The sequence below is a fragment of the Macrobrachium rosenbergii genome, chromosome 5, assembly GCF_040412425.1.
Source record: "Macrobrachium rosenbergii isolate ZJJX-2024 chromosome 5, ASM4041242v1, whole genome shotgun sequence".
NCBI classification, from domain to species: Eukaryota; Metazoa; Arthropoda; class Malacostraca; order Decapoda; family Palaemonidae; genus Macrobrachium; species Macrobrachium rosenbergii.
The window spans coordinates 54,449,682-54,475,461 of record NC_089745.1 but is presented as its reverse complement, the minus strand read 5'-3'; the positions used below and the strand labels follow the sequence as shown (position 1 = coordinate 54,475,461).

The 25,780-nt window shown below is 38.7% G+C and overlaps 1 protein-coding gene across 3 annotated transcripts; it reads left to right on the top strand.

The window, feature by feature from the left end:
• Window positions 1–40: 40 nt before the first annotated feature.
• Window positions 41–20,146, top strand: LOC136838807 (uncharacterized). 3 transcript variants are annotated; one of them, XM_067104400.1, is made up of 2 exons: window positions 41–152; window positions 17,332–20,146. In XM_067104400.1, the coding sequence occupies exon 2, from the start codon at window positions 17,418–17,420 to the stop codon at window positions 18,978–18,980; it is 1,563 nt and encodes a 520-aa protein (XP_066960501.1). In that variant the 5' UTR covers window positions 41–152; window positions 17,332–17,417; the 3' UTR covers window positions 18,981–20,146. The 3 variants fall into 3 exon arrangements, with proteins under 3 accessions (XP_066960501.1, XP_066960500.1, XP_066960502.1); XM_067104399.1 differs by lacking the exon at window positions 41–152 and adding an exon at window positions 4,506–4,665; XM_067104401.1 differs by lacking the exon at window positions 41–152 and adding an exon at window positions 4,941–4,958.
• Window positions 20,147–25,780: the final 5,634 nt, after the last annotated feature.

Below are 25,780 nucleotides of genomic sequence, written 5' to 3'. Positions count from 1 at the left end.
AGGACTCTCGTCTTAATCTGAGAGGTAGCAAGTCAACCGAGGAAGAAAGACGCCAAGCGAGAATGAAGAGTCCAGCTTCGTTCGTCCCAGCCGCAAGGACTCTGGCTACATGAACTGCTTATAACATTTCATAATTAACTCCGTAATATACGGTAAGAAAATGAGAATTTGTTTAAGTTAGCTTAAAAGATAAGTTTAAAAGGGAAGCTGTCATAACAGCAATTTTATGAATTTAATTTCATTTATTACATTTCTTGATGTTGCCAAAGGCAGGCCCTATTGTAGGCCCCATGTAATGACCAAGTTGAATTCATAAGTAGGAACACAGAGTGTTATTTTTCCTCTCAGGCAACAAGTTGGAAGTGGAGTGCGAGTCCCAAGGGTGATGTTCCCTCTCAAGGCCAATGGTGAAATGATAAAGAGTTCAGGGTAGAACTATGGGGTAGCTCCGCGTCGCCGACGGCAATATACCTTGACCTTTTTTTACAGTTTTTTGGTTGCTAATTATGAATTTACCTTTCATTTTTGGCGCTCGAGTCTAATTAACCTGTAATTAACCCCCGAAGTCCATCCAACAAGGGGTTTCCATACGCGATCTTCACAAGACAGAGCACGGGTACGTCTGTTTCGAGCGTTCATATCCCGTCCGGCAAGTGCAATAACTTGTTAACGTATGGGTACCCAACCGCCCCCGGGCCAGTACTAAACACGGCGAAGGGACATTCCATTTGGCCGACAACAAACGGATGCACCGCCAGTATCAGAACCCCTAAAAGTGTAGAAAAAAACAGTTGAAAAGGTAAAAACAGGCGCGGAGTTAATATATAGTATTACCTTTTTTATATCACATTGATGTTAATAAATGTGGTATTAGTGTTATAAGTCTGTTTCATTTGTTACCCACAAGCAGTATCTGGTGGTAATAGACTAAACCTACGTGGCAAATCCTTACCCACACACCTTAGATCCGCTACCGTGAATTCACTTTTACCTTGGATTCTAAACTGGCATTTTTAGATATAGTGATTTTCAAAGAAAATGACCGTTTCAATATTATTGTTTTTAGAAAAAGGACGTTTACTGGTCTTGGGTCAAACTTTTATAGCTCCTGCTTTTTTAATTTCAAACTTAACTCTGTCCACACTCTCATACACTGTGCTTTAACTCTCACTTCTAGTTGGGCCCTTTTTCATGAAGAAATCCTTTTCCTGCAACAATACTTTAATAATAATTGCTTTCCAAACAAAACTTTCTATAGAATTCTTTCCAGACTACTGAACAAATCATTCAACCCTACAGTAAACTTTAATGTCCCCAAACTCCCTATACACGCTTTTTCCCATTTTTACATGGTGATAGCTTTAGAAGGGATTTCGCTAGGATCGTTCAGAAGTACTTTGGGGCCATTGACATAAAACACATCCCAAAAAATCCAAAGACAATCGGCTCACTCTTCGGGTTTAAAGATCGGCTCTGCCCTTTAATGTCGTCTGGTGTTGTTTATGAATATACTTGTCCCAGATGTAGTCTGGGAACATATGTTGGCTCCACCAGGTGGCTGCTCATGGTCAGAGCCGACTCTCATAGGGGGAGAGTTATAGAACTGGGTGCCGACTCTCCAATCCAGAGCTATCCTATATAAGAAATCATGCCACCAAGTGCAAAACAGATAAATTATGATGATTTTAAAAGTTATTGGCCAAGCACAGAACCAACAGAAATTGCAGATACTCGAGTCTTTAAATATTAAACTGCGGGTTCCCTCATTAAACACGCAAACTGCCTCAGTTCCATTGTTTTTGTCATAGGTCATTACTATTTGTACCTCTGATCTTTTTGTTTTGTTTTTCTGTATATATTTTTCTTTTACTGTTAGTGTGATTCTGTCGTTTGCATTGTAGGGTGAGCGTCTTCTGCTTTTATGTGATCTTGTGTAACCGGATGTGTCGGTATGTAACGTGATTTTGCGCTTTGTGTGTATGTATTTAAGTGTGCTCTAGTGCGTGTAATTTTGAACAGCCTTTATAGATTTTTAATGACTGATGTTTTAAAGTCAGTTTTGGCTGTTCAGTACTTTTATTAATTTATTTCACTTTCCATAGAATTCCCTGATGATGTGATTATGAATCACGAAACGTAGGAAGCAATAAAGGAAGTGTGAATCTCCAGAGTATTCCTGCTCTTGACTACAATTTACGTATGTGCATCGAATCTGCCAGATTTGTGATATATATATATATATATATATATATATATATTTATATATACATGTTATATACTGTATATTATATATACATGTATTTTATATATATATATATATATATATATATATATATATATATATATATATATATATATATATATATATATATATATATATATATATATATATATATATATATATATATATATATATATATATATATATATATATATATATATATATATATATATATATATATATATATATATATATATATATATATATATATATATATATATATATATATATATATATATATATATATATATATATATATATATATATATATACATATATATATATTGCTTGGAGCGTATGTTTGTAGCAAAATACCAAAAGATGCTTAACAAAACCTTAATTAGACCCCAAGTGTACCGATTTGCAAAGGATTCTTTTGAGACTATGGTGATGGGTGAACATACTCTGACACTTAAAAAATTATTCGTTGTGTCCATTTCACTTTCATTTAAAGAGAACATTGATGGATGAATATAGCACGGTATTTTTCGTTCCTGATCGAAGCGTAAACTGTAGGCAAATTTAGTATCTTGAATGCATTTATGAGAAGAGACTCTCAGCCAGGACACAAGGAACGCCTTGGAGTAAAAAGTCAGTCGTACTAATAAACGAAATTATTATTTTTATAAAAATTAATAAAATGAAACGACGAATCTAAGACAATAACCTATTTGTCGCGGTAAATGACTGGTCCACTTGAAGGGAATGGTAGATCGACCATTATTTAATGAATTGTTAAATATTTGCTTAGTTTTGGTCACGAGGCTACATGACGGTACTGTTTCAGCTTCGTATTTTATCACTTTCCAACTAAAATTCTGGCTCATTTCCCGTTGAAAGGCGTAATTTCTTCGTCTGTTTGATTATAATCTGGAACACAGCAACGTTCCTTCAAAGAGAACACATGTGAGCGTTATGGTGAGTGACTGGTGTTTGAAAGCGTGACGTCTAGCCTGCAGAAAGGCCACAAAAACTATCGAATTGGCTTACTGACTTCCCAAAGATGTAATGTAAATATCAATTCTACGCAGTGTTAATCCAGAAGTCTACTGCAGTAAGAATTGCCGCCCACACCAAAATATTTGTCAACATTAATATCATGACTGGACAAAAACACCCTGTTGCAGACTACATTAGTTGCCGCATTAATTGGGATTCCAAAGGGAAACTGAAAGAATCATAGTCCAAGGCGTAACTCTGTTGAAGGGGTGACCATAAAAGTCGCTTAAAATATTCCTAAATGGGAAACTCTAGTAAACACAAAGATCACGATCGCTGGTTATTTCTCTAGAAAACAATTCGATTTAGAGTGTTGCTGACAGGTGCAGATATTAAAAGAAGGGCAACAACCGAGTTACAAGAAACAAAAATACAACCAAGTGTTACGAAATATGCAGATAATATATCTGGCCGGTCGATATAGGATAGCGACTGAGAGCCGTTTGCACGAGAGGAAGTAAAGTAGTACCTCACAAATACCTAAGAGTTTTTCAAATGCGCAAATAAAACAACTGAATGGTACTTCACTCTCAATTGTTTAAATGTTTTTTGTATGATAGTAATTTTCAGTTTCAGCGAGACCTTTAAAAATATGAATTAGTATCCCCATACAATCCCAAACTTTCGTACAGTCCAGGGTGGCACATGCCTGTCAGACGTACGAATATAAGTAATAAGGGTTTGAATTTTTAATCTTTATAAAAGTCTTAATGTTTTAGATAAACTTATATATGGATTCATGAATTGTTTATTTATCAATATGAAATAAATAAAGGAAAAGGTCAATTTAAACATCGTAGTAGGCCAATGAATATAATTAATAAAAACCTAAGATTTAAAGTAAAAAATGGAATTTCTATAACTGTTAATCGATTTCTTAGTTAATGACTGGTATAAAAGCAAAATTCACATTTAGTTTGGATGCACTAAACAATGTTCTTTGATTAATTAAAAGTTTCACAGCGGTGTATATTCAGCAGAAAAATTACGACGTATTTGATAATCACCATCTTGATTGAAAAATAAGGCAATTGCTCCGACATCTGCTATTTGAAGAAACATGTGAATTCAGTGGAACAAGAACGGTCAAATACAAACTAACAGCATCATAAACCATAAAAAATCATCAGTTAAAAAACAGTATTGAAATATTTGCATTTGGTGCGTTAATGAGTAATGAGCGGCGATTGGCTACCTTAAGGACGTGGCAGCGTCGGCAGCTCGGCTATTGGCCAATGAGAGAGCGACTTTCATTTCGCGTGGAAGGAAAAGGTCTCCCTCTCGACGTCCACCAGTTTTCTCTTGTGCCCAACTTCGAATTTAGGTCGGAAACTGCTACAAAATGAGAAGGAAAGGGAGACCAACGAAACAGAAAGCTGGGAAAAGTAAGAATCACGTTCTCGCATGTTACCGTTGACGTTAAAATGCCTCAGATGAGAAATAAAGAGAAAGCAACCGTGGTTTAAAGCGTTAAATCTGTGATAGGCAAGAATGGCGGCGGGCAAAGCAATGAACAGGGTAGTTTGCCTGCGGTAGTGACGTTGAAGATAAACATTGGTTTTGTTGTTTTATTTCTGCTGCCAAGTGTTCTTCAGATTTCAAGGCTTGATTGTAGCGTTATATGGCTGCTGATTTTGCTGGAACTATGAGAGGAGTTTGATGGATAACTAACCAACAGGTCATGTTTGTTTTGATTCGAGGTATCCTTAGTAACAGCGATATAGAACTGCTTAGGCCCACTCGTCGAAAATGGCAGTAAAATTTATTTTCATAGCTTAGGCTAGAGCGTTCCTTAATTTACCGGAAAAGAACTTTTACCTAATTTATTGCAAAGAAGGTACCATTTCATAAGGCAAAGTAAAGGCTACTTCGATTTTATTAGGCTAAGGCGATCGAGGCTTTGGCAAGAAGTATATTAGGGCTGTTCACGCGAAAGGCTACAGTAATCTTTCTTAACCCAAGCCAGGAAACAAGATTTTTTCCTCTAATACCACAATTCGTTATTGAAATTGTATGTTTTGAAAATTTGCTGAGATAGTGACTGCCTTTTATTTGTTTTAACGTTAATTCCAATAGGGCTGTTACTGAACAGTGCATATGGGATTGGTTGTGGTTTTTTTTAAGTTTAAATTTTACCAAATATCCTACAAGCAGGTTTAACTCTTTGAAGTGAACCTTACATTGTGCACTGTTGGCATTAGTAAAAGTTGTTTGTAGTATTCCATTGGCCCCAAGCTGCACCTATTTTTTATCCTCTTGCTTTAGCCTAGCCTATCTCCATTCTTCTTCCATTCTTCCATCTTGCTGTCCAACAGCTCCCACTCCCTCTTTTCAGTGCTTAATCACTGAATGGCTGAAAGTGCCCTGGTTCTTGGCATTATAACCAAATTTTAAAAGTGCAATCAGTCTTTTCCAAATGAGGTTTAGGTTAATAACCTATTTCCTAAGTGTAGGCTTGTTATGGGTTGTTCGTAACATTTCCAATAGATCTACCCCAAAAGAAAATTATCCTAGGCTGTATAGATGTAGGACTTATGCTAAACCCTTCCATAGAGTGGAGCTAAAACAAATAACCCTAGATTTTGCTGGAATCTCCCCCAAATCTGTCTTCAAGGAAATGACAATTAACATCAGAGGTCCTCAAATGTTTTTGTTTTTGTAATAGGCCTAACCTACTGCTTCATCATAACCTTAACATCATACCCTCAGACCTTTGCTTTTTGGTCTGAACTCCCTTTTAGTTTAAGTTTTCATCTTTTTTCCATGATTTCCTTAGTCTTTGTAAAGCTTTTGGTTATGTTTCCAGACCTACCAACTGTTGAACAACTTCCACACTCATCTCATTCTTCATTAACTGCCTCAAGTACTACAGACTGTAAATGCAGTGTAAGAAGGGGGTTGTCATAAACTGTATTTCTGTATTGGTTTTACGTTGCCAGTTGCATTAATTATATTCTATGGCATTTTTGTTGCAAATGGATGGCAAAAGTTATGACTTTTTATAATTATTCTTAATGTATTCATAAGTTTCATGCCCACCCATTGGTGATTTCTGTAGGAAGCCCAAATTCTGAGTTTGGTCGTTTGACAACCAGACTGAAGAAACTACAGAATTCTGTTAGAATTAAACCGATAATGTGAAAGAACCGCAAAATTACTCCAGAAAAACTGTAATGCAGTATTTGCAACAATTGCCAATAATGAAGGAATAAGAGGGATTCCTGCGGTGGTTAATGTCACTAGAATCTATATATGAGAAGAATCTAGATCAAGTACAAGTTCTATTTTTGTAAAATATGTAAAATATACATACTCACCTAACATAACTCAGTAAGCAATATCCTGGTCATAACTTGATGGTGGTGAGAACTGGTTGATGGAAATATCAAGTTCATTTTCTTCAGGCTTTGTGAATATGTTTTGGATACTTGGATTAAGGCAAAGGGTGTATAAACTGAGAAACTTGAAAATTGTAACTCTTGCGTCATTACAGTTGACTTGGTAGATAGGAAATACAGATGTTACACTGGTGTTATACTGTAATAATACATAGGCCTTTGAAAGGGTCATTAATATTTGTTCTCACTTTTGACAGTTTAGGTTTATATATCAAGCCCTCTCTTTGCCAAAGGTGCTTTGAAGGACCTTCTTTATTTATGAGAATACAAATCATTGCCTTTTATGGAGAAATATTCCTGGCATGAGCTAGAAGTGGTCAGTGAAACTCGGTGACAAGGTAGTTAACTGTTGGGCAAGCTGGTGAATTTATAGAGCACTGCTCAGTCATCTGTCGGTAATGTGTCATTTTGTTATTCGGCCAGTCATGCCAAAATGTGTTGCGTGGTGACTGGAAAGTTGGAGAACCCCTGGGGAAGGTGAAGGCCCTTGACACCTGAGGGATTGGGCAGTTGGTTGCTACAGGAAAAATACCTCCATCCTCGAGGTGACCAGGGCAGGAATGTGGAAGAAGCAGTCCACCTTCACAGCTTGCTACCTCAGGAATTTGCATACAAATCCCTAGACACTTTCACCCTAGGCTGCATGTACTCACTTGTTTGGGGTGGGGGGCGAATAGAACAGGGAGACTGTCAATTGCATGTTCAAGAAAGACCCAGGGAAAGAGGTAAGTATCACAAACCCCACCCCACTCTTATGATCTGTAGAAGTACATGTTTTAGGGACATGGCGTACACAATTTGTCACCTCTATCATAGATAGCCTTTCGTATTTGTAGTGTGCATTTGATGATACAGTGTTTATATTTGTCATCTCTGGCTATCATTTCCTTTACAATTTCCTGGTCATTTTCAGAAATTAGTCTACCTATCCATGGATTTTTCTTTACAATGTTTTTCGACAATGTCATCTTCATCCTTCGGGACATAGACTACTTTTATTTTTGGTTTAAGTTTACCCGTCTCATTTACTGATAATGTTGTTGATATTCTGAATCTCCATTTTTGCCTTTTCTAAGTTTCCTGTCTGGAAATCTTACAAATAAGTGTCCATCTCTTGTTGTTTTAACCTGTTCAACTGGTGCTGTTATTTTACTCATAATTTGTCGCTTTTCATTAGCTGCTGTGCTCTCTTTGTTTGTAGATTTGATCAGAAGCACTTTTTTTGTCTTTAGTGATTCAGCATAAGTTTTGTCCATGTTGGTAATGGTCTTTACATCTTTATCAACATTATCAGTTTTGTTTTGGATTTCATCTACATTGATCATTATGTCACTAGTTTTCTGAGCTGAATCCTGAATCATCTTTGTTAATATCTGTCTTTTCTTTTATTTCTTCAACTTCATCTTCAACGGGTTTTTTGTGTTCTTCGTTCAGGCCTCTTGCAGTTATTACAGATGTACAATATGTTACCACTATGAAGTATGGGTGTGTATCTGACCTCGATGCTTGAACATTCATAATGAAACCATACTCCACACATTTTGCAGCAAGTTCCTTCCTCATCAACTTCCCCAGAGCAGTGCCCACAGGTTGCTGACACTCTCTCAATTTGGGTTGACTCGTCCTTCTCTAGTATTTTATTTAGTGTTCCATCTTTACGTGCTGCTTCGATAATTATGAAATAATGTGTGTACGATAGTTTGATCTTCCCTTTACTTGATTTAATTTCTACAGTATTTATTTTCTCTTTTTCCTACCTCTTCCTCATATTCACTTTGAACATTGCACAAGTCAGGCACTTTTCACAGAGCACTTCACAGACACGTCCTACCTGCACAAAAGCTACTCAGTGGAGGTCATGGTGGCACTAGTTGGCCTACCTGATAAGATTATTTTTTTCAGCCAGTACCAAAGTGTAAAAAGTGCTGGTTACTCCAATTATGAAAGTTGTTGTTTGCATACAGTACTTAGGAAAAATACAAATTACTTTTTAAAATTTTGTGTTTTTATGGTGGTTACGTCAAGTGTGCTAGAAGAAGTTTAATTAATTTTGTTTCTGTAGCCAGTATCATGAAAGTTCAGGTTCACTGTGTTATGAAGAGTTCATACCTTGTCTTTACAGTAAGACTTGGTATGATAAAGAGAAACTAAGAAGTAGTTTGATCTGCAGAGGAGTTGGTGAGTTTCTGTCTCTGTCCTTCCTGCTCTTTCCTTCATGGTCTTTGGACCAGTTGGAGAGAAGGGGGGGGCATTGAGAGTTTTCTCCTGGTGATCCTTGCGGGATTTCCTGTGAGCATTTCCATGTCCTGTAGATGAGACACTGGTCATCATTCCCTTCATTTGGGCTGATTACTAGGAGGAATTGGTGGATTGTCATGAAGTTTATGACCAACCTTCAGTGAGACTTTCAAAGAGTTTGTAGATCAGTTCCCTCCTGTTAGCTAGTCTTTGTGGAAGCCACTTTTTTGTGCACAGTCATGTCTTCAGTGCTACTCTTCATAGAGGCTTCTGAGAGGTCATGATAGCTTCTTGATGAAGTTTGTTACATGCTCATGTTTCCTCTTGGTTTCCTACAAGTTTGTCATCTTTACCCCAACCCCTCCATGTGCTGGCAAATACTGGTTCAGGTGTTTAGAGTTTTGGGGGTGTCATTACTTTTCTTACAATACCAGGCATGTCCAAATCCCCTTCATCATAGTTGTTCATGGCCTTGCAACAAGAGTTGGATCTGTTGTTGTAGTTCCTTTTTGTTGCTATAGAGACTCTGTTTCGGCATGGGGTCTTTGCATGTTGTCCTCTGGATCTGCAATAAGGGTTTGAACGAAAGAAAATATGGAAGTGGTTTGTTTCTCCCCTCTCCATTCCTTGTCTTCGAGTACTTCTATGTTCTTTCCATCTCTCTCCCTGTCTTGGTCTGTATATTTGGTGTTTGGGAGTCTCTTTTCTTGGTGATACTGTTGTACCCCACCCCTTTTCCCCCGAATGTTCATTCTGGAGAAGGATCACTGGTCTCTTCTGGGACTGAGCTTTGAGAAGTGGATGGTGGAGTCATAATCCATTGTGCAATGTCCATGATTGTACCTTTGCAATTCTGCTTATGCTCAGACACATCACGTGGTCCTATGTGCCTGCTACCCGTGCCTGTACTTGGATGCTGCACATGGTCATGCAGTGCTTGATCTCATATGCATTAACTATTTGTTCCTGTACACTGTTCTCTGTGTTTATTTGTGCAGTGTTTTTGCTGGTGCCCTGTGCCTCACACTACACCATTTCAGATATAGCACATGCTTGTGCAGTGGATGTTCGTGCTTACCCAGTGCCTCATTGTTGTAGAGCACCATGACCAGTTTCCCTGCTTGGCCACGCCAACTCTAGAAGACTACTTTTGGTTACCATTTTAGTTAGTTCATAATCTGCTCCACCATCCTGGTTCGTGGCTGTACATGCTGCCATTAGGTCTGAATAGTGTCCCCAATTGCAGGAGCAGTCTAGGGGGTATTATCACCTTCCTCTTATGGGGAGGCTCCATCTCAGTAAGCAGGGCTCATTTGGGATTTAAGGATCCCTAACCATTTAAATCAATACAGGCAAGTTGGATGACTTAGCATTGACTCCTCTGACAATTTCCACCCTCACAGAGTTCCATTGCAAAACTGGCCTATGTGCTGGGTAATGGGTAATTTGGGATCAGCTGACAGTGTTTAGGCTCTTTTTTATCCTAGGATGTGTTTGCAGCACGTGGAATGACTCCATTATAGAGTAAACCCACCTTGGGCATGTTTGTGTACAAGTGTTTGGGTTTTTGAATATTCATTGGCCACCAGTATCTAAAGTCTAAACTTGTGGATTCAGATATTATGTATTAACAAGTCTGTAATGATGTCTTCACACAACTCGTGTCAGTCTAGCCTGCGGTCTGTGCTTTGTATAGCCAAATATTTAGTGTTCATCACTGGTCCAGTCAGATACTGTTCCAGATACAGTAATGATTTGTTCCTCTGGCCAGAGAAGGTTTTCTTTCATTGTCTTAGGGTAGACTATGTGGTTGATTTTCCAATGGATGGTTCTCTCACATTTACCTTTCATTTACACGTGGTAGGTAATATGCACATGGTTCTCAGCCTTTGCTTGATATCAGTGGTGCATAATGCCATGGTGCTTGACCTTGAGTAGCCTTTCATGGCTAACAGTACTGTTGTATGATCCAGCATGCTGTTTCAGAGATCGAATTTACTAGTGCTGAGGTAGCTTTTATAGTAGTTTGTCATTGTTCCACCTCATTGTAAGACACAGGCCCTACCTTCAAAACAGGGACTCATGTGCTTCAGGAATACTGTAATTGCTCTCCTCTTTGGGATTTGCATCAGAAAAGGCTTTCTGTAGGGCATCTTCCTTTCTTCAAATTTTGCTGAGGGCAGGTTATCATGGTGTCAGATTCTGCACTAAACCACTCCTTGAATAGAGAAGAACCAACTTAGTTCACTTCTCAACCCATGGAGAGTAGTATCTGTTTCTGATCTAAACATTGGAGGCAAGAGGTTTCTGCTAGTCTTCGAAAACTTTACCAGCTTGAAACTGCCTTAGGTGTAATCTGGGTATCGTAACTATAGTATCAGTTGGTTTTTTTGCAATGGGTAAATTTTAGATCCCCTTCACAAGGAGCTGGTGGATGAGTTCTCTTAGAATTCTTGGCATTTTGCCTTCCAAACCTTTATGCAGAAAGTGGAGGAGAAGGAAAGGGGAGGAACTTTGAGAGAAAATAACAGAAGTGCAGAGGATAGGAGTAGATTGGAGTCTCATTCAAATACTGATACTTCATTTTATTTGGTGTTCGTCTCTCCTTTCATTGCGGACTCTTAGCCTTTCAGTAATTTTGTCTTCTCAACTGATTTACATAATTGGTTTGACTAAGGATTTTCAGTTTGGAGACCAGGAAGTTACATTGTTTGCTATTCCTTTAAGACTCCATTACCAAACACTTTCCTTTTGCTTGAAGGGAATATTTCTTGATCCTTAAGAGGCAGTTGCAGAAGTACAGCGCTGTCATTACCCCATGTTACCTCATTTTCTGTTCATGTCCACACACTTACCTTCCCTTCTTGCAATGGTCTTGCTTTCCCACAGAATGATCAGTGAAACTTGGTATTCTTCTGTTAGTTATAGTTGATGGTTTCCCTTTGGGAAGGGTAGCTTCAACTTTCCTTTTGTCTGCAGATTTATCCTCCTGGTCTTGCTTTCTTTCTTCGGAGTTGATGTCAGTATAAATGACTTCTCTGTAGCATTCAGGAAATTGTATTCCATTCAAACTATAAAAGAAATGAGAGATCTCTACTGGTAATTTGTGGATTTTGCATGAGTTCTCTCTCTAATTTGCTTCACTTCTTCAACTGGACTCTGGGATTAGATATGTTATACTAATGCCTTTTGTTCTACCTTATAACTACCACATGTCACTCCCTCTCTGTAAGATTTGAGGGGTTTATAAGTCTCTCTGCTGAGGTTCTAATAGAATGACTGAATTCCACGTGGCATTTCTCCCCTGGCTCCTCTGTCAAGTCATGGTACCCCTAATGCTTCCTACCTTTGTGCTAGCCAAGTAAACCGAGAGCTTATCACCTTCCCTTCTGACCCTTTGTCCTTTAAACAGAATTCTGGTCTTAGCAAGGAAAATCATGGTTTCTGCCTTTTTAGCAGTCAAGGTTCACCATTAGTTCTAACCTCATTCAGGCAAACTTTGGTTTTCGGTAAGGAGGGCAGCTTCCAGACTGAATGACCACTTTCTACAAGAAAAAACCAGCAGGCCTATGGATACTTCCTCCTTGACCCTACAGTGGTTTCTCAACTGTGGTGTAACCTTCCCAGCTCCTTTCAAGCAAGTTTGCAGCTTGCCTAACTGCACGCTTGGATTTAGGTTGACTTTGTACCTTTCCCAAGTGTTGCACAGCTCAATTTGTGTTTTATGCTGGACCTGAGGATGCAGAAAAGCTATTCACCCTAGCACCTGTCTAAATATATAGATCTGAAGATAAGTATTCTCCATCTCCTTAACAAAGGTGCAAGGGGATGTGTTTCATTCATTCTTGGATGATGGTTTTGCTTCTGACCATCCCTTTTTTTCAGTTCTCTCAAATTGGGAAAAATGGATCCCCTGGGCCTTTCTTTAGTTCATCATGTCAATTATAGATTGACATGGTGAGCTAAACTCTAGCACAGGCCCCTTTTAGTTGTAAGCTTTAGGGGTAGATTAACATGGTTAACTAAACTCTGGCACAGGGCCCATTTAGCTGCAGGCTATAGGAGGGTACAGAAATCATCCCTCCCCTTCTCTTATACATGCCAGGGAATCTGACATCGTTCTTATTGAAACAGAAGCCATTGCCTTTATATAGGAACATTCCTCAATGCAGGCTGGAATGGTTGTTGAGACAGGGACAAGGTGGTCAGTTGGTGGTTGGAGGGGGTGAAATGGGGGAATCCCCCACTCACCTGCTGTAAGCTTGCACTCTAACTGAATATGGCATTAAAGCAGTCTTTTCTTTTTCTATTTTATGGTGTTTGTGTCTTGTTTATGTGATGGATAATAAAAGTGGACAATGGAAGTGTGGAGGATTATGTTCATGGTGTTTGTGTTTTTTTTATGTGATGGATAACAAAAGTGAACAGTGGAAGTGTGAAGGATGTAAGCTGGTCCATGCCAGTGTCTGTAGGGTAGGACTTGCAGCTCTGGTTGTCCCTGCAAAGAGGTTTGGCATGAAGAGGAGTAAGGCTGGAAGGTGTTCACTGGTGTCTTGGGGGTAACACACTGCCATTAACATCACCAAACTTCTCTGGATTCTTCCTTCCAGACTGCTCTCCTTCTTTTAGAGGGGGTTATGAATGGAGGGATAGTAGGTGAGACCTCAGTTAGTGATCATGGCACTTAACCACCTATCCTTGTCTCATCGGCTGCCCCAGCCATTGATGATTCTTTGGAGTACTTGAAAAAGATGTGATACTGTCTCTTGGTATCTGGTGGCCTGTCTTTTACATTGATTCTGGACCACTAGCCTCAGAAAAGGGTCCACTGTCCCTCCTGCTCCCATCAAGGAGCTCAGTTCCGTTGAACTCCCTGTAGTGGCCATTGTGCCTATGTGAGATACCCCTGCTGCCAGCCATGACATCATCATCTGTCATAGCTGGAGAGAGAGGGAGAGACTTGGTTGGTGTAAGGTGAAAAGACACAAGTTTGTATCATCTTCATTCTCATCAGGCTTGTCCTTCTCTTCGTCATCATCTGTTTCTTCTTCTAGAAGAGGTGGAGGAGGTTTTGAAAGCCCTCTCACAAAAAGTCTAATTGGACTTATAGTGTACACCTCCCATTGTGAGGGTTGGTGACAGCATATGCTCAAGTGTGGGAGGGATATTTGTATTGGGTAGGGTTGATACTGGATTCTTTATAGGAGCTGGTGATTAGGTGTCTTCAGGTTTCTTCTGGACTTCCCTATATCTCATGCTTCAGCAGAAATATGTAGAGAAGCTTTGGTGTTGTGTGTGCAGATGGGTTTCACGTGTGATAAGTCGGTACTGTACTGTGTCTCTAGGCATCATAGCAACCACCATGATTGTGCTGACACTTGGGATTGTTTCTGTTCTTTTCAGGAATCTCATTGTTCATATGTATGATAGCACTAGTGAGTGTTCACCTGTAGCCTCTACTGGTTTTACTTTGGTTGATCACAGGGAATTGTACTGGAGGGTTGACCACGACCTTGGCCCCTGGTTCGACAGTCAGTACTGTCAGGCCTGATCATTTGTCTCCACAATCCTTAGAATGCATACCAAGGCATGCTGGAATGTTAGCCTCTCTTTTGGGAGAGGATCCAGTTTGTGCTCCAAGGGATATGTTTGGATAAATAAATAATGAAGATACAAAACCCTTAGATTGTTTAACAAATAAAAAAATGAAATGTAAAAATCTTCCTTAACGTATTCTGATTTTTATCATTACATTATCTTCATTGTACGTATGGAAACATGAGTAAATGTATTTAATGTGTGCATGAGTTCCTGCCTTTGTGCAAATTCAACAAAAATTCATTTTCATTCATCACCACGTCGAATGATATATTTGGTCAGTGCTTGGCTTATGGCCTAGACCTGGTATAGCACTTCACATTTCATCTTAATCCTTCGGGTCAGCCCTATGAGAGCTAACAGTCAGCTCAGTGGTCTGGTTAAACTATTTTACTAATAATAATTGGACCCAAAGATTCCCCTTTGGAACCCCTTCAGAGATGCTGTTGCTCCAGGACAGTGGGCAAAGGACCTTGTCATACTTATAGACATGGCAGCCAGAAGATTTTCCATCAGATACTTGTGTCAACAATCTCAGGCAGGCACTAGGGACTGGAGTCCTATTTCCTTGTGTTGTGGAAAGGCTTTTTGGGCTTTGAAGAACACCAGTGGTCAATCTGACTGGTCTGTCCACCTCAGGTATTTGGAAAGAGGATGCACTTCATTTGCACACCAACATCTTGCAAATGTAAGCAGTGCTCCTAGCCCTGCAAGCATTTTGGGATCATGTGATGGATCACTCCATAGTGTTGGTGAGCAATGATACAACCATAGTGGCTTACATCATGTCAAGAAACAGGATATGGTTTCCCTTCATCTAAGTTAGTTGATGAAGCAGACACAAGAATGGATGGCTTGCCACACTGCTGAGCTGTCTTCCAAGTATATTTTGGCTTGAAGGAGTACTTTTTGAGACCAGTTCAACTGCCAGAGGTAGTTACTCAAGACAGATTGGTCCCTATTTTCTTGCATGTGGAAATGCTTTTCAAGCTATGGTGAAATCTTGTGATCTACCTGTGTACCACATGGTTACAGGAAGCTTTGAGTGTTTTGTTCTAATGTTCCAGACCCCAGACTGCCTTAGAAAATGCCTTTCAGCAGCCCCTGGGACACCTGGATATCTTTGATTTCCCCCTTGTCAGTCAGATTTGCTGAGTGATCAACCCAGTGTTTGTCACATTGGTGAGCAGATAATCCTGGTACCTCCTCATTGGTCCATTCTGAGTGGTATTTTGATCTGCTAGCTCATCTGGTTGAGGTGCCTAGAGATTCCCTTGGTTTCACTTTTCTGTTAGCCACATGTGCTGAGGTAGCCTTGACTGTGGAGTACCAATGAGTGGTGTCATGGATGGGCTGTCTAGCGGGTTAGCTACTTTGCAGTAGGTTGGGGACTTACTTGTCTGCCTTAATTGAGACATTGTGCCTTCATTGAGACAAGATTTCCACCTTGAGCCAGGTCTTCCAACTGAAGGGCTGTCTCTTGTACTATAGGTAGGCACAAGAACTTCATATCCAGAACACACGCTTTCTTTCTGGCTTCATAGCGCAATCAGCTTATATACAGATCATCATTTGAGAAGGGAAGAGCTCATGAAGTCAAGGAACAATGGAAGAGGTTTTATGGGAAGGGTCGGTACAAGAGGAAGGAGATGACTCCATCTTGGATTGATTGGGATTCCTCTTCAGTTTCCTCTGTTCAGTCTCCTAGTGATGCTGTCCCTTCCTTAGAGAGACCTGTTCCAGTTGTTTCACCTTCCGTAATATAAGTTGCCACTAGTCCCTTGTGCATACAATTTTATTGGTTTTACCGAATTCCAGCTTGTGCTGAAAGTTTGTCCAAATGTTAAGACCTCTGGTTTGTTATGAAAAATACAAATTAATAAATATGTCATTTCACAGGTAATGAGGGCAGGTGTCCAGTGGCACCAGACTAGGCTACCTGTATGTAGTTTCACCTAGGGATGTCACCCACAAGACAGACCTTTCTCCTTAGGACCTGTGGTGGTTGTCCATCGGGCTGTGTAGTCTCTGAGCTGCTCTTGGACAAAAAAAGAATCTTGCTTAAGGTACTTGGATGGCAAAAGGCTGGATGTTGAATATGTGAGTGAACAACTCGCTCCCCTTCATTGTTTCTTCTTTCCTCTCAAGGCCGTAGTCAGAACAAGTAGGCCTATGTGTTGGCTGGGCTATGATGCAGGGAGAATACGATTTGGCATCCTATTTCAGAGCTTTTATAGATCTGGCTTACAGAATGGGACACTCTCTTGTGTGCCTCAAGTGGTAGCTGAATCTCATTCTGGCTCACGCCCCATGCAACCTACTGCCAGGTTGTACAGGAAGTTACAGGAGTTATTCCCCTTATGTTCACAATCATGACCAGGAGTATGGCATTTCAAGTGTGGATTCAACTTGCCAGTCAGTTGAGAGACTGTCCTCATATGTAAGGATTGAGTCTCCGATATGTGAGGCAATGGTTGTTATTCCTGTAGGAGCAAATCATGAATTTTTAAAAGTCATTTGTATATTTCCCCTGTGTACAGTATAAACCAGAACTTTTTATCATAATCATACCTCAGCTGACCTTTATAATTTGTGATGCCAAAGGAAAATGTTCTCGATGACAGGTGAGTGAATGTTTCTCATGGCTCATCCACCCACCACCAGATAAGTACCTTGTTACTAAATTTCAGTGACTGATTCCAGCTCATGGTGAGGAATACTACATAGAAATACAAATTATTTTAAAGATTTGTGATATGTATCTGGTGCTGTGAGTCCTTTTTGTGTCAATCACACTAATAGCATCTTACTTTGCAGATCCTGGCAAACGTGGTCGTCAGGGTAAGAGGAAAAGAGAAAGTTCCCCCCTTAAAGTGAAAGTGCCTAAGAAAGCTGCCCTTGAAATGGTAGAATCAGCAGCAGCAGCTCCAGGTAAAAAAGCAGGAAATACATCTCTTTCAACAATAATTGTTGTAGATGATGGCATGTCAGAAGGACTTCATATGACGACAAGTCAGGTGAATGCACTCAGTCATTTGGTTGCTTGCCGAGAGTGTGGTGAAGCAGTAAATGTTGGTGTACGGCCAACAACTAAAGGTATGATATCAGAGTTCACAGTCACTTGTAGTGTTTGTGATGATCATAAGTCTACAAATACACCTAACTTAGTTCGTGAAAGAAAAAGGAAAAGAGAAAGAAGAGATTGCATGTTACAGAAGACAGAAAATATCAACTATGCTCATGTTGCTGCCTTCTTAGACAATGGTCTTGGGTACAGTGGCTTACGCCATTACTGTAAATACTTTAATGCTAGGTGCCTCAATGAGGCTACCTTTATTGTGTATGCAAGACAAGTTATTATTGACGTCATTAATGATACAGAAGAAAGCTTGCTTTATGCTGCAAGCATTGTCAGAGAAGTATTCAAGAGCCAATTGGAAACTGATGGTCTCATTGATCTCACTGTTGCCTTTACAACTACTTACCATCAGTGGGGTAGTGACTTCTGCTTAGTTGCAGGTGCTGTTATAGAACTGACAACTGGTCTAGTATTGGACTATGATGTTGCCAACATGTATTGTCATGTGTGTAAGATCAATGCAAAAAAGATTGTATCCATGTCTCCTGCTGAAATGACTGATTGGTTTAATAAGCATCAGGATTCATGTGAAATAAGAGAATGGTGTGACGAACTTGACCATGATGCTGAGGAAGGGGTCAGAGAGATAGAACCTAAATATTTAGAATGCTTTGTAGCAAAGAAGATATGGATGCGGTCCATTGAAAAGTATGGATTTCGTTACACAACACTAATACATGAAAGTGATGAAAAGATTCATGAAGAACTATCCAAAGCTGCCATCTATGATGATATTCCAATTCTTATTGATGCTAACTCATCTTGTTTTAGTCGAAGAAAAAGTGAACATGCCAGAACATCTTTTCAGACAAAATTGAAAGCCAAATGTCCTAGGGAGCGAGTGCAAACCAAAGACCGGATTTTGTATGTTTATGCTATGTCCATTCCAGAATATAACAAATTTGCTGTGTCCTCCAACATAAAATTGAGACATCTGGTCAAAGAGATGGAAGGGCTGGAGGAATCTGCTTTGTTGTATGACCAATCAGAAGAACAAGGAGAAGAAAGTAGAATACAGGTCATTGAGGCAAATGGAGAAGAACTTGAACCACAAAAAGGAGAGGTGATTTATGCTGAAGTAAGGGGGGAAGAAGTTATCCCAATTCAAAAGGGAGGAACAAGTCAGGAGGCAGAGATGGAGAGGGAAGAATTGCTTGAAGAGCCCCAGGAAGAGGAGGAAGAGGAAGAAACAGTTCTTGATCAGGGTGCTGATACTGCAGACTCTGAAGAAATGGAAGAATCAACAGAGGCTGTTGTTAAATATTTGAAAGAAACTGATCCAGCCTTAAGAGTCAAGGAGGAAGTTAAAGTGAAACCCGAAGCGTAATAAGAGTTTTAAGAGAGTGAAGTCATGTTTACAGTGAAAATGAATGTCAAGTTCATCACAAAGACTAAATTATATTCTTTGAGATGATAATTCCACAGATTAAACAATATACACAATACAGTTAGTGTATACCTAATAGCTACTGTATCAGTAAAAAAAATTCTATGTACATCATACAAAGAATTTTCAAAACCCCAGTAGATCAGGTTCAGGAATACTAATAGAATGCTTGGGTAAAAGAGGCTCTTGTGCAGTACTGTAGATGTTTTGTAGATGCAATGTGCATTGAGATATGATATAATCATGAGTTTTAGTATGTTGTGGGTCAGGGATAATTGGTAACGTGGCACGTGCGTAGTGGTCTCTTAGGAAAACTGAAAGATGCTTTGTATCAGGGCATCTTGGGGACTGGTTATTGCAGAAGTGAAAGTATGTTATATCACATATGATTAGCTGAGTGATGGAAAGTTTATAAAGGTGAATTGAGAATTTTGTTGCAGATGAACAGTATTTTGGGTTTAAACTCAGAATGGTATATGCTTGTAAACATTGCCTTTACATTTCAATTCCATGTGTTGAGTATAAAAGTATTGAAGTAAATTTATGAATTCTTTGGAGTATCATATATTGTTTAGTCTAGTCCCTTTGCAAGAAGTAAAGATGTAGGGAAGTAAGGGATAACACAAATATACAGTACCTTGTTCCAAATTTATCGAAACACCGGTTATTTATAGTAGAATATTTTTTGAATGATGGCTGTGTTGAAATTTTCTGTATTATCAACCTGGCTTCTCAGTACATGGTTCCTACTCTCTTTAATCCTAGTTTTCCTCTTTTACTTAATGTACTTAGATATTTTAATGCAATATTCTTTGTACTGAGGTATATTATATATATTTTTTTTTTTGGTTTTATCTTAGTAATAACCAAAGCAATTCCTTACTTGAAAGGTGATAATTACACTGATAATTCATTTTACATACCATTATATAGATATATTTTTCAGATATGTTTATAAGCTATAAAAAAAGTTTAGCTGTCCTTGACAGGATTTACAGTATCACTTGAAGATGTGTTTAGGCATCTTCATTGTGATGTTTTATGTTTACTTATGTAAAGTATGCATTTGGTCCTCTTTACTATATCAAATAAAGAAATTTATCTAAGGTTCTCTTATTTACACATTGAATTTTGTTGATGTTTTCATATCTTGATATGATGAGTAAATCGAGCTATGGTGTTTAGAATAATAATGCAGTATATCTCTTAAGAAATAAAGGCTCAAGATAATGCAGTGCATCGTATCTTAAGAAATAAAAGCTCAAGATTACTCGATGGGGGTCAGTTTGCTTACTCCAGGATCTCCCCGTAATTGGTAGTAACACGAGTTCTTGCTTCCTTCAGTCAAAATGTAATTTCTTCAAAAAACAAAATGACCATAATTTTTTGTTTACATACTTGCCCCACCTAATAGCCCAATTTGTAAATCCAATTTATTATACTCTCTAGTCCAAATCAACTGTAGATCATCAACTGGCTAGTTGGTATTAGTGCTCCCATTCAGACCTTCAGTTCCACATGGTCAGGAGTCTCGTTTCTCAGGTATGGCTGTAAGAAGAGAATAGGGTTGGAATGTGAAAATCAAATAAGCTATGCATTTGTACACAGTATTGAATTCAGTTTTTTTTTTTTTTTTTTTTTAATTTACACTTGTTTTAGAACAAAATCATCTCTTAGAATTGTTGGGAGCATAATTAATGAGGGAGGTCAATGCTGTTGAAGAAAAATGTTCCATATTAGCAGGTTTGAAGCAAAGAGTATGATCAAGAGCTATTTGCTTGGTAATAGGAAAGAACCCGATGCCTTGATTAAGGTCAAAAGCATGTAACTTAAAAATGTGAAGTCTGCATTTGTAGGTCCTAAGAACATGTAAGCTGTAGTAGGACATTTGTTATTGTTCAAAAGGTTCATGGGACTGAGGCTGTCAAGTGTGCACATTGTACCCCGAGTTGCTTCCCCCAAAGTCAGGAAAACTTGACCCCCATAGGAGGTAATGCCATGAGGTGAACTGTAGGCATTACTAGAGGGGGCTTGCAGAATGCCTTCAGCCCCTAACTGCACCAATTGTTTTTTAACCTTTTACTTCTCCACCATTACCACTTCTTTTCTTCAGTCTTGCTGCCCAGCCTCCGTACTGTTCTGCAATTGTGGGGTTTTCTCCCATTTCACATTTAGATACTAATACTGCATCTTTATTCCTGGCGCTTCCAATCTAACCACTCCATCTCCCTCTTTTTGCTGTCGTAAACATTGAATGGCTGAAAATGTATTTCTGGGCATAAAAGTCTAAATTTCATTAATCACAAACACTTGACACGTCTTGAGTACCAGTTGAAGTGTGGTGCTTGGAAAAATAGGTAAGAGGGAAGTTGAATTGCTTGAAACTGCCATTTGCTAACGTGCCATCCTCCCTTGAGGTGAAGGCTAGAAGAGAAGGTCATCTCAGGATGAATTGTATGTGACCCTCAAATGCAAAGAAAGAATGTTTTGACAGGTCTGCCAGCAGTGTAAGCAAAACTATAATTCGTCAGCCATCTGGATCATCTCTAATTGAGAAAACAAAACAGGCTAATAATCTTGGAGTAGTTTCAGTAGCAACTACTATGTGCTAGGTAGCTGCCTTATTGCTACTCAGACTACATCCTTGGACTTTGTTGACTCTTAACATGGTTAGAAAGTCTTGTTTACTCAATCAGAGATGGTCCAGATGGCTTACGAATTAATGTAACCGAAAACGGAGTAGTAGCATTAGAGAAGCCTGACAAACCAATACCTGTCCTTGAAAGAAGCCTTAATCCAACCAAACTTGAGTCCCCAGGAGTTGGAATGTTTGGAGTTTGTGGTTCTGCATTTTTTTGTGATAGGTTGCTCCCATATCTCGCTTCAAAGGTTGTCTTCAGTGAAAAATTGGAGTACAGGCAGTCCCCGGTTTACGACGGTTCCGGCTTACGACGTTCCGAGGTTACGACGCTTTTCAAATATATTCATCAGAAATTATTTCCTGGCTTACGACGCATGTTCCGGGTTACGACGGCGTGACGCCGATCCGACGGAAGAAATATGGCCCCAAAATGGCAGAATAATCATAATTTGAAGGTTTTTTTGATGTAAAACTCAATAATAATGCAGTTTACATCGTTTTCAATGCACCCAGAGCATTAAAAGTAAGGTTTTCTTATGATTTTTGACGATTTTCGACGATGTTCCGGCTTACGACGATTTTCGGGTTACGACGCGGCGCAAGAACGGAACCCCCGTCGTAAACCGGGGACCGCCTGTATATTGAGTCATTGAGATAAGAGACATTCCTGGAAGGCAGCCATAATGTTGTCCACTGATTCACAAGATTTCTTGCATGGGCAACCTTGTGTCCTGTGCACTGATTACCTAGAAACAAAAGGTTTGAGAACTGGAAAGGGTACCTGTTCCTGAGGAGTTAGACCCTTCAGCCTTGACTGTTGACGTCTCCATAGGGGAACGGTGCCGTCAGTGCACCTCGTGTGGTGCACTGTGGGTATTACTAAGGTTCTTTGTATTGTCTCTTCGGCCACTAACTGAGGTGAACTATAGGCGTTACTGGAGGATGTTTGCAGCATCCCTTCATCCCCTAGCTGCACCCATTTTTTTTTTTTTTATTGTTTTACTTCTCCATTATCACTTCCTTTCTTCAGTCTTGCTGTCCAGCCTCCCTTAATCTTTATGCAACTGCAGGGTTTTATCCCATTTCACATTTAGATACCTCTATTGCATCTTTATTTCCTGGATCTTCCTATCCAACCACTCCATCTCCCTCTTTTTTGCAGTCATAAACTTTGAATGGCTGAAAATGTCGTATTTCTGGGCATAAAAGCCTAAATTTCATTTATCACAAACACTTGACACTCTTGAGTACCAGTTGAAGTGTGTGGTGCTTGGAAAAATAGGTAAGAGAGGGAAGTTGAATTGCTCGGAACTGCCATTTGTTAACGTGCCATCCTCCCTTGAGGTGAAGGCTAGAAAGGAAGGTCATTTTACGATGAATTGTATATGAGATAATTTCCGTTTGTTGCAAAATGAAGGTAAATGATTGAAGGTTACTAGAATGTAAGAGTTTTGGCTTACAATTATGTTTTTCAACCATTTCATTTGGGTAAAATTGTCCTAATGACCCTCAAATGCAAAGAAAAAATGTGTTTTGACAGGCCTGCCAGCAGTGTAAGTAAAACTATAATTCGTAAGCCATTTGGATCATCTCTAATTGAGAAATGACTTCCTAACCATCTTAGAGTCAACAAAGTCCAATGATGCAGAGTCAACAAAGTCCAAGGATGTACAGTAGTTTCATTAGCAATAAGGCAACTACTATGTGCCAAATAGTTGCCTTATTGCTGCTCAGACTACATCCTTGGACTTTGTTGACTCTAAGATGGTGAGGAAGTGTTGTTTTCCCAATTAGAGATGGTCCAGATGGCTTATGAATTAATGTAACCAAAAAACGAGTGTGTTCGAGAAGTCTGACAAACCAATACCTTTTCTTGAAAGAAGCCTTAATCCAACCAAACTTGAGTCCCCAGGAGTTGGAATGTTTGGAGTTTGTGGTTCTGCATTCTTTTTGTGATAGGTTGCTCTCATATCTGGCTTCAAAGGTTATCTTCAGTGAAAAATCAGAGTATGTTAAGTCATTGTGATAAGAGACATTCCTGGAAGGAAGCCATAATGTTGTCCACTGATTCACAAGATTTCTTGAATGGGTAACCTTGTGTCCTGGACACTGATCACCTAGAAACAAAAGGTTTGAGAACTGGAAAGTGTGCCTGTTCCTGAGGAGTTAAGCCTCTCAGCCTTGACTGTTGACCATCTCTGCAGAGGGAAGTTGAAAACCTTGCACAGAGGTTAGTTGTTGAGGAAGAACTCTTTCCTTGAAGTCATGCTCTGGTCCCAGGTCTCCGTAGGGGAATGGTGCCATCAGTGCACTTTGTGTGGTGCACTGTAGGTATTACTTAAGGTTCTTTGCATCGTCCCTTGAGCCCTTAGCTGCAACCCCTTTCATTCTTTTTCTGTAAGAGACCATATTCTCTTTCTTCCGTTTTACTTTCCACCCTCTCCTAACAATGGAGTCATAGTGCAACTGCAAGGTTTTCTTCCTGTTACACCTTTCAAACCTTTTTACAGTTCCATTTCAGCGCTGAATGACCTCATAGGTCCCGGCGCATGGCCTTTTGCCTAATTGTTTATTTTTAAAAAAATGGGAAGCTCTCTGAGCTATTATAAAATGTGATGTCCAGTTGGATTCGTAAATGAATAGACTTTGCAGATAATACCATGCCACTTTGTCAAAATCTCACTGCCACCACCTGCAATTCTCCCTGTGGTCAAAGGATAAAGTGAGGGTATGCAGCTTTGAGGAGTTACTCAAAATGTGAAGAAAAATTCTACATTATTTTACAAAAATGCAAACAGAAAATACAATTAAAATTATACTGTATAAACCTTTAAAACTTTTGACATAATGAAAATATCACCCTGGAGATTCTGATAAATATATCAGTATGGTGCCAGAATAACCCCAATAATAAATTATTTCATTCAATCAGCAGTATAAATTTTAAAAATTAACCATGAATATCCTGTACATTAGGTAGTTCTGAGAGATTGATCTGCCTCCCATGCAAGTTAAGTCTGCTCAAAGAGAATATAGTTGAACCAGTCCCAACTAGAAATCACTAAAAATTTGCTTAATTTTGCTTAAATTTTCTATATATATATATATATATATATATATATATATATATATATATATATATATATATATATATATATATCTCACACATTACCACAGGTGAAAAATAAGAAATGGGTGTAGGTCTGACCGATTTCGACTTTATTTCCAATGGCTTGGAAATAAAGTCGAAACCGGTCAGGACCTACACCTGTTTCTTATTTTTCACCTGTGGTAATGTGTGATAAAAAGTGAATCATATATATAAAAGTGATAATAATCATATATATATATATATATATATATATATATATATATATATATATATATATATATATATATATGTGTGTATTGCGGGTGTGTGAGAAGGAATAGATCAGTGAAAATTACAAGGTCAAGCAAAGTAAGTGCATACTTTGTAGTAAAAGGTTAATTAAATAAAAAATTTGGGAAGTGAAATAATTTTACTTAGATAAGCTGCGGACAACGTGGCAATTATAATCTCGGTAGTAGGAACAAAAACTTTTAAGCACTAAACATATAAGCCACACATGCTGAGTGTACACCCGGACTTTGGACCAAGCTGTACTTTTAAAATGTATTTTTAAGTGTACACAAGTGCCCGTAGTACATTAACTGCGTGTGGTTTTATGTTTTTTACAGACATTCTAGGAGGTATGGGGTGAAAAAAAAATACAAATAGATCAATGAAAGACACATCTGCAAGAGTGTATATATATGTGTGTACATATATGTACAGTATGTATATATATAAAATATATGTACAATTTATATAAATAAAATTTATTAAAATATAAATTTCCGCTATCATATCCACTACTACAAGGTAGCTTCAAGATTCAAGTGTACCTTCTTATTTATGGTATTGGTCATTTTAGTCAAGGTAGTTGTACAATAAAAGTAATAATATACTTAAAAAATATACATATACCATAAACGCAAGAGAACCAGACAATTAAATTTGTTAAATACTGGAAAAATTGATCACACAATCTAGCTTAACATTGAAATTATATTTACA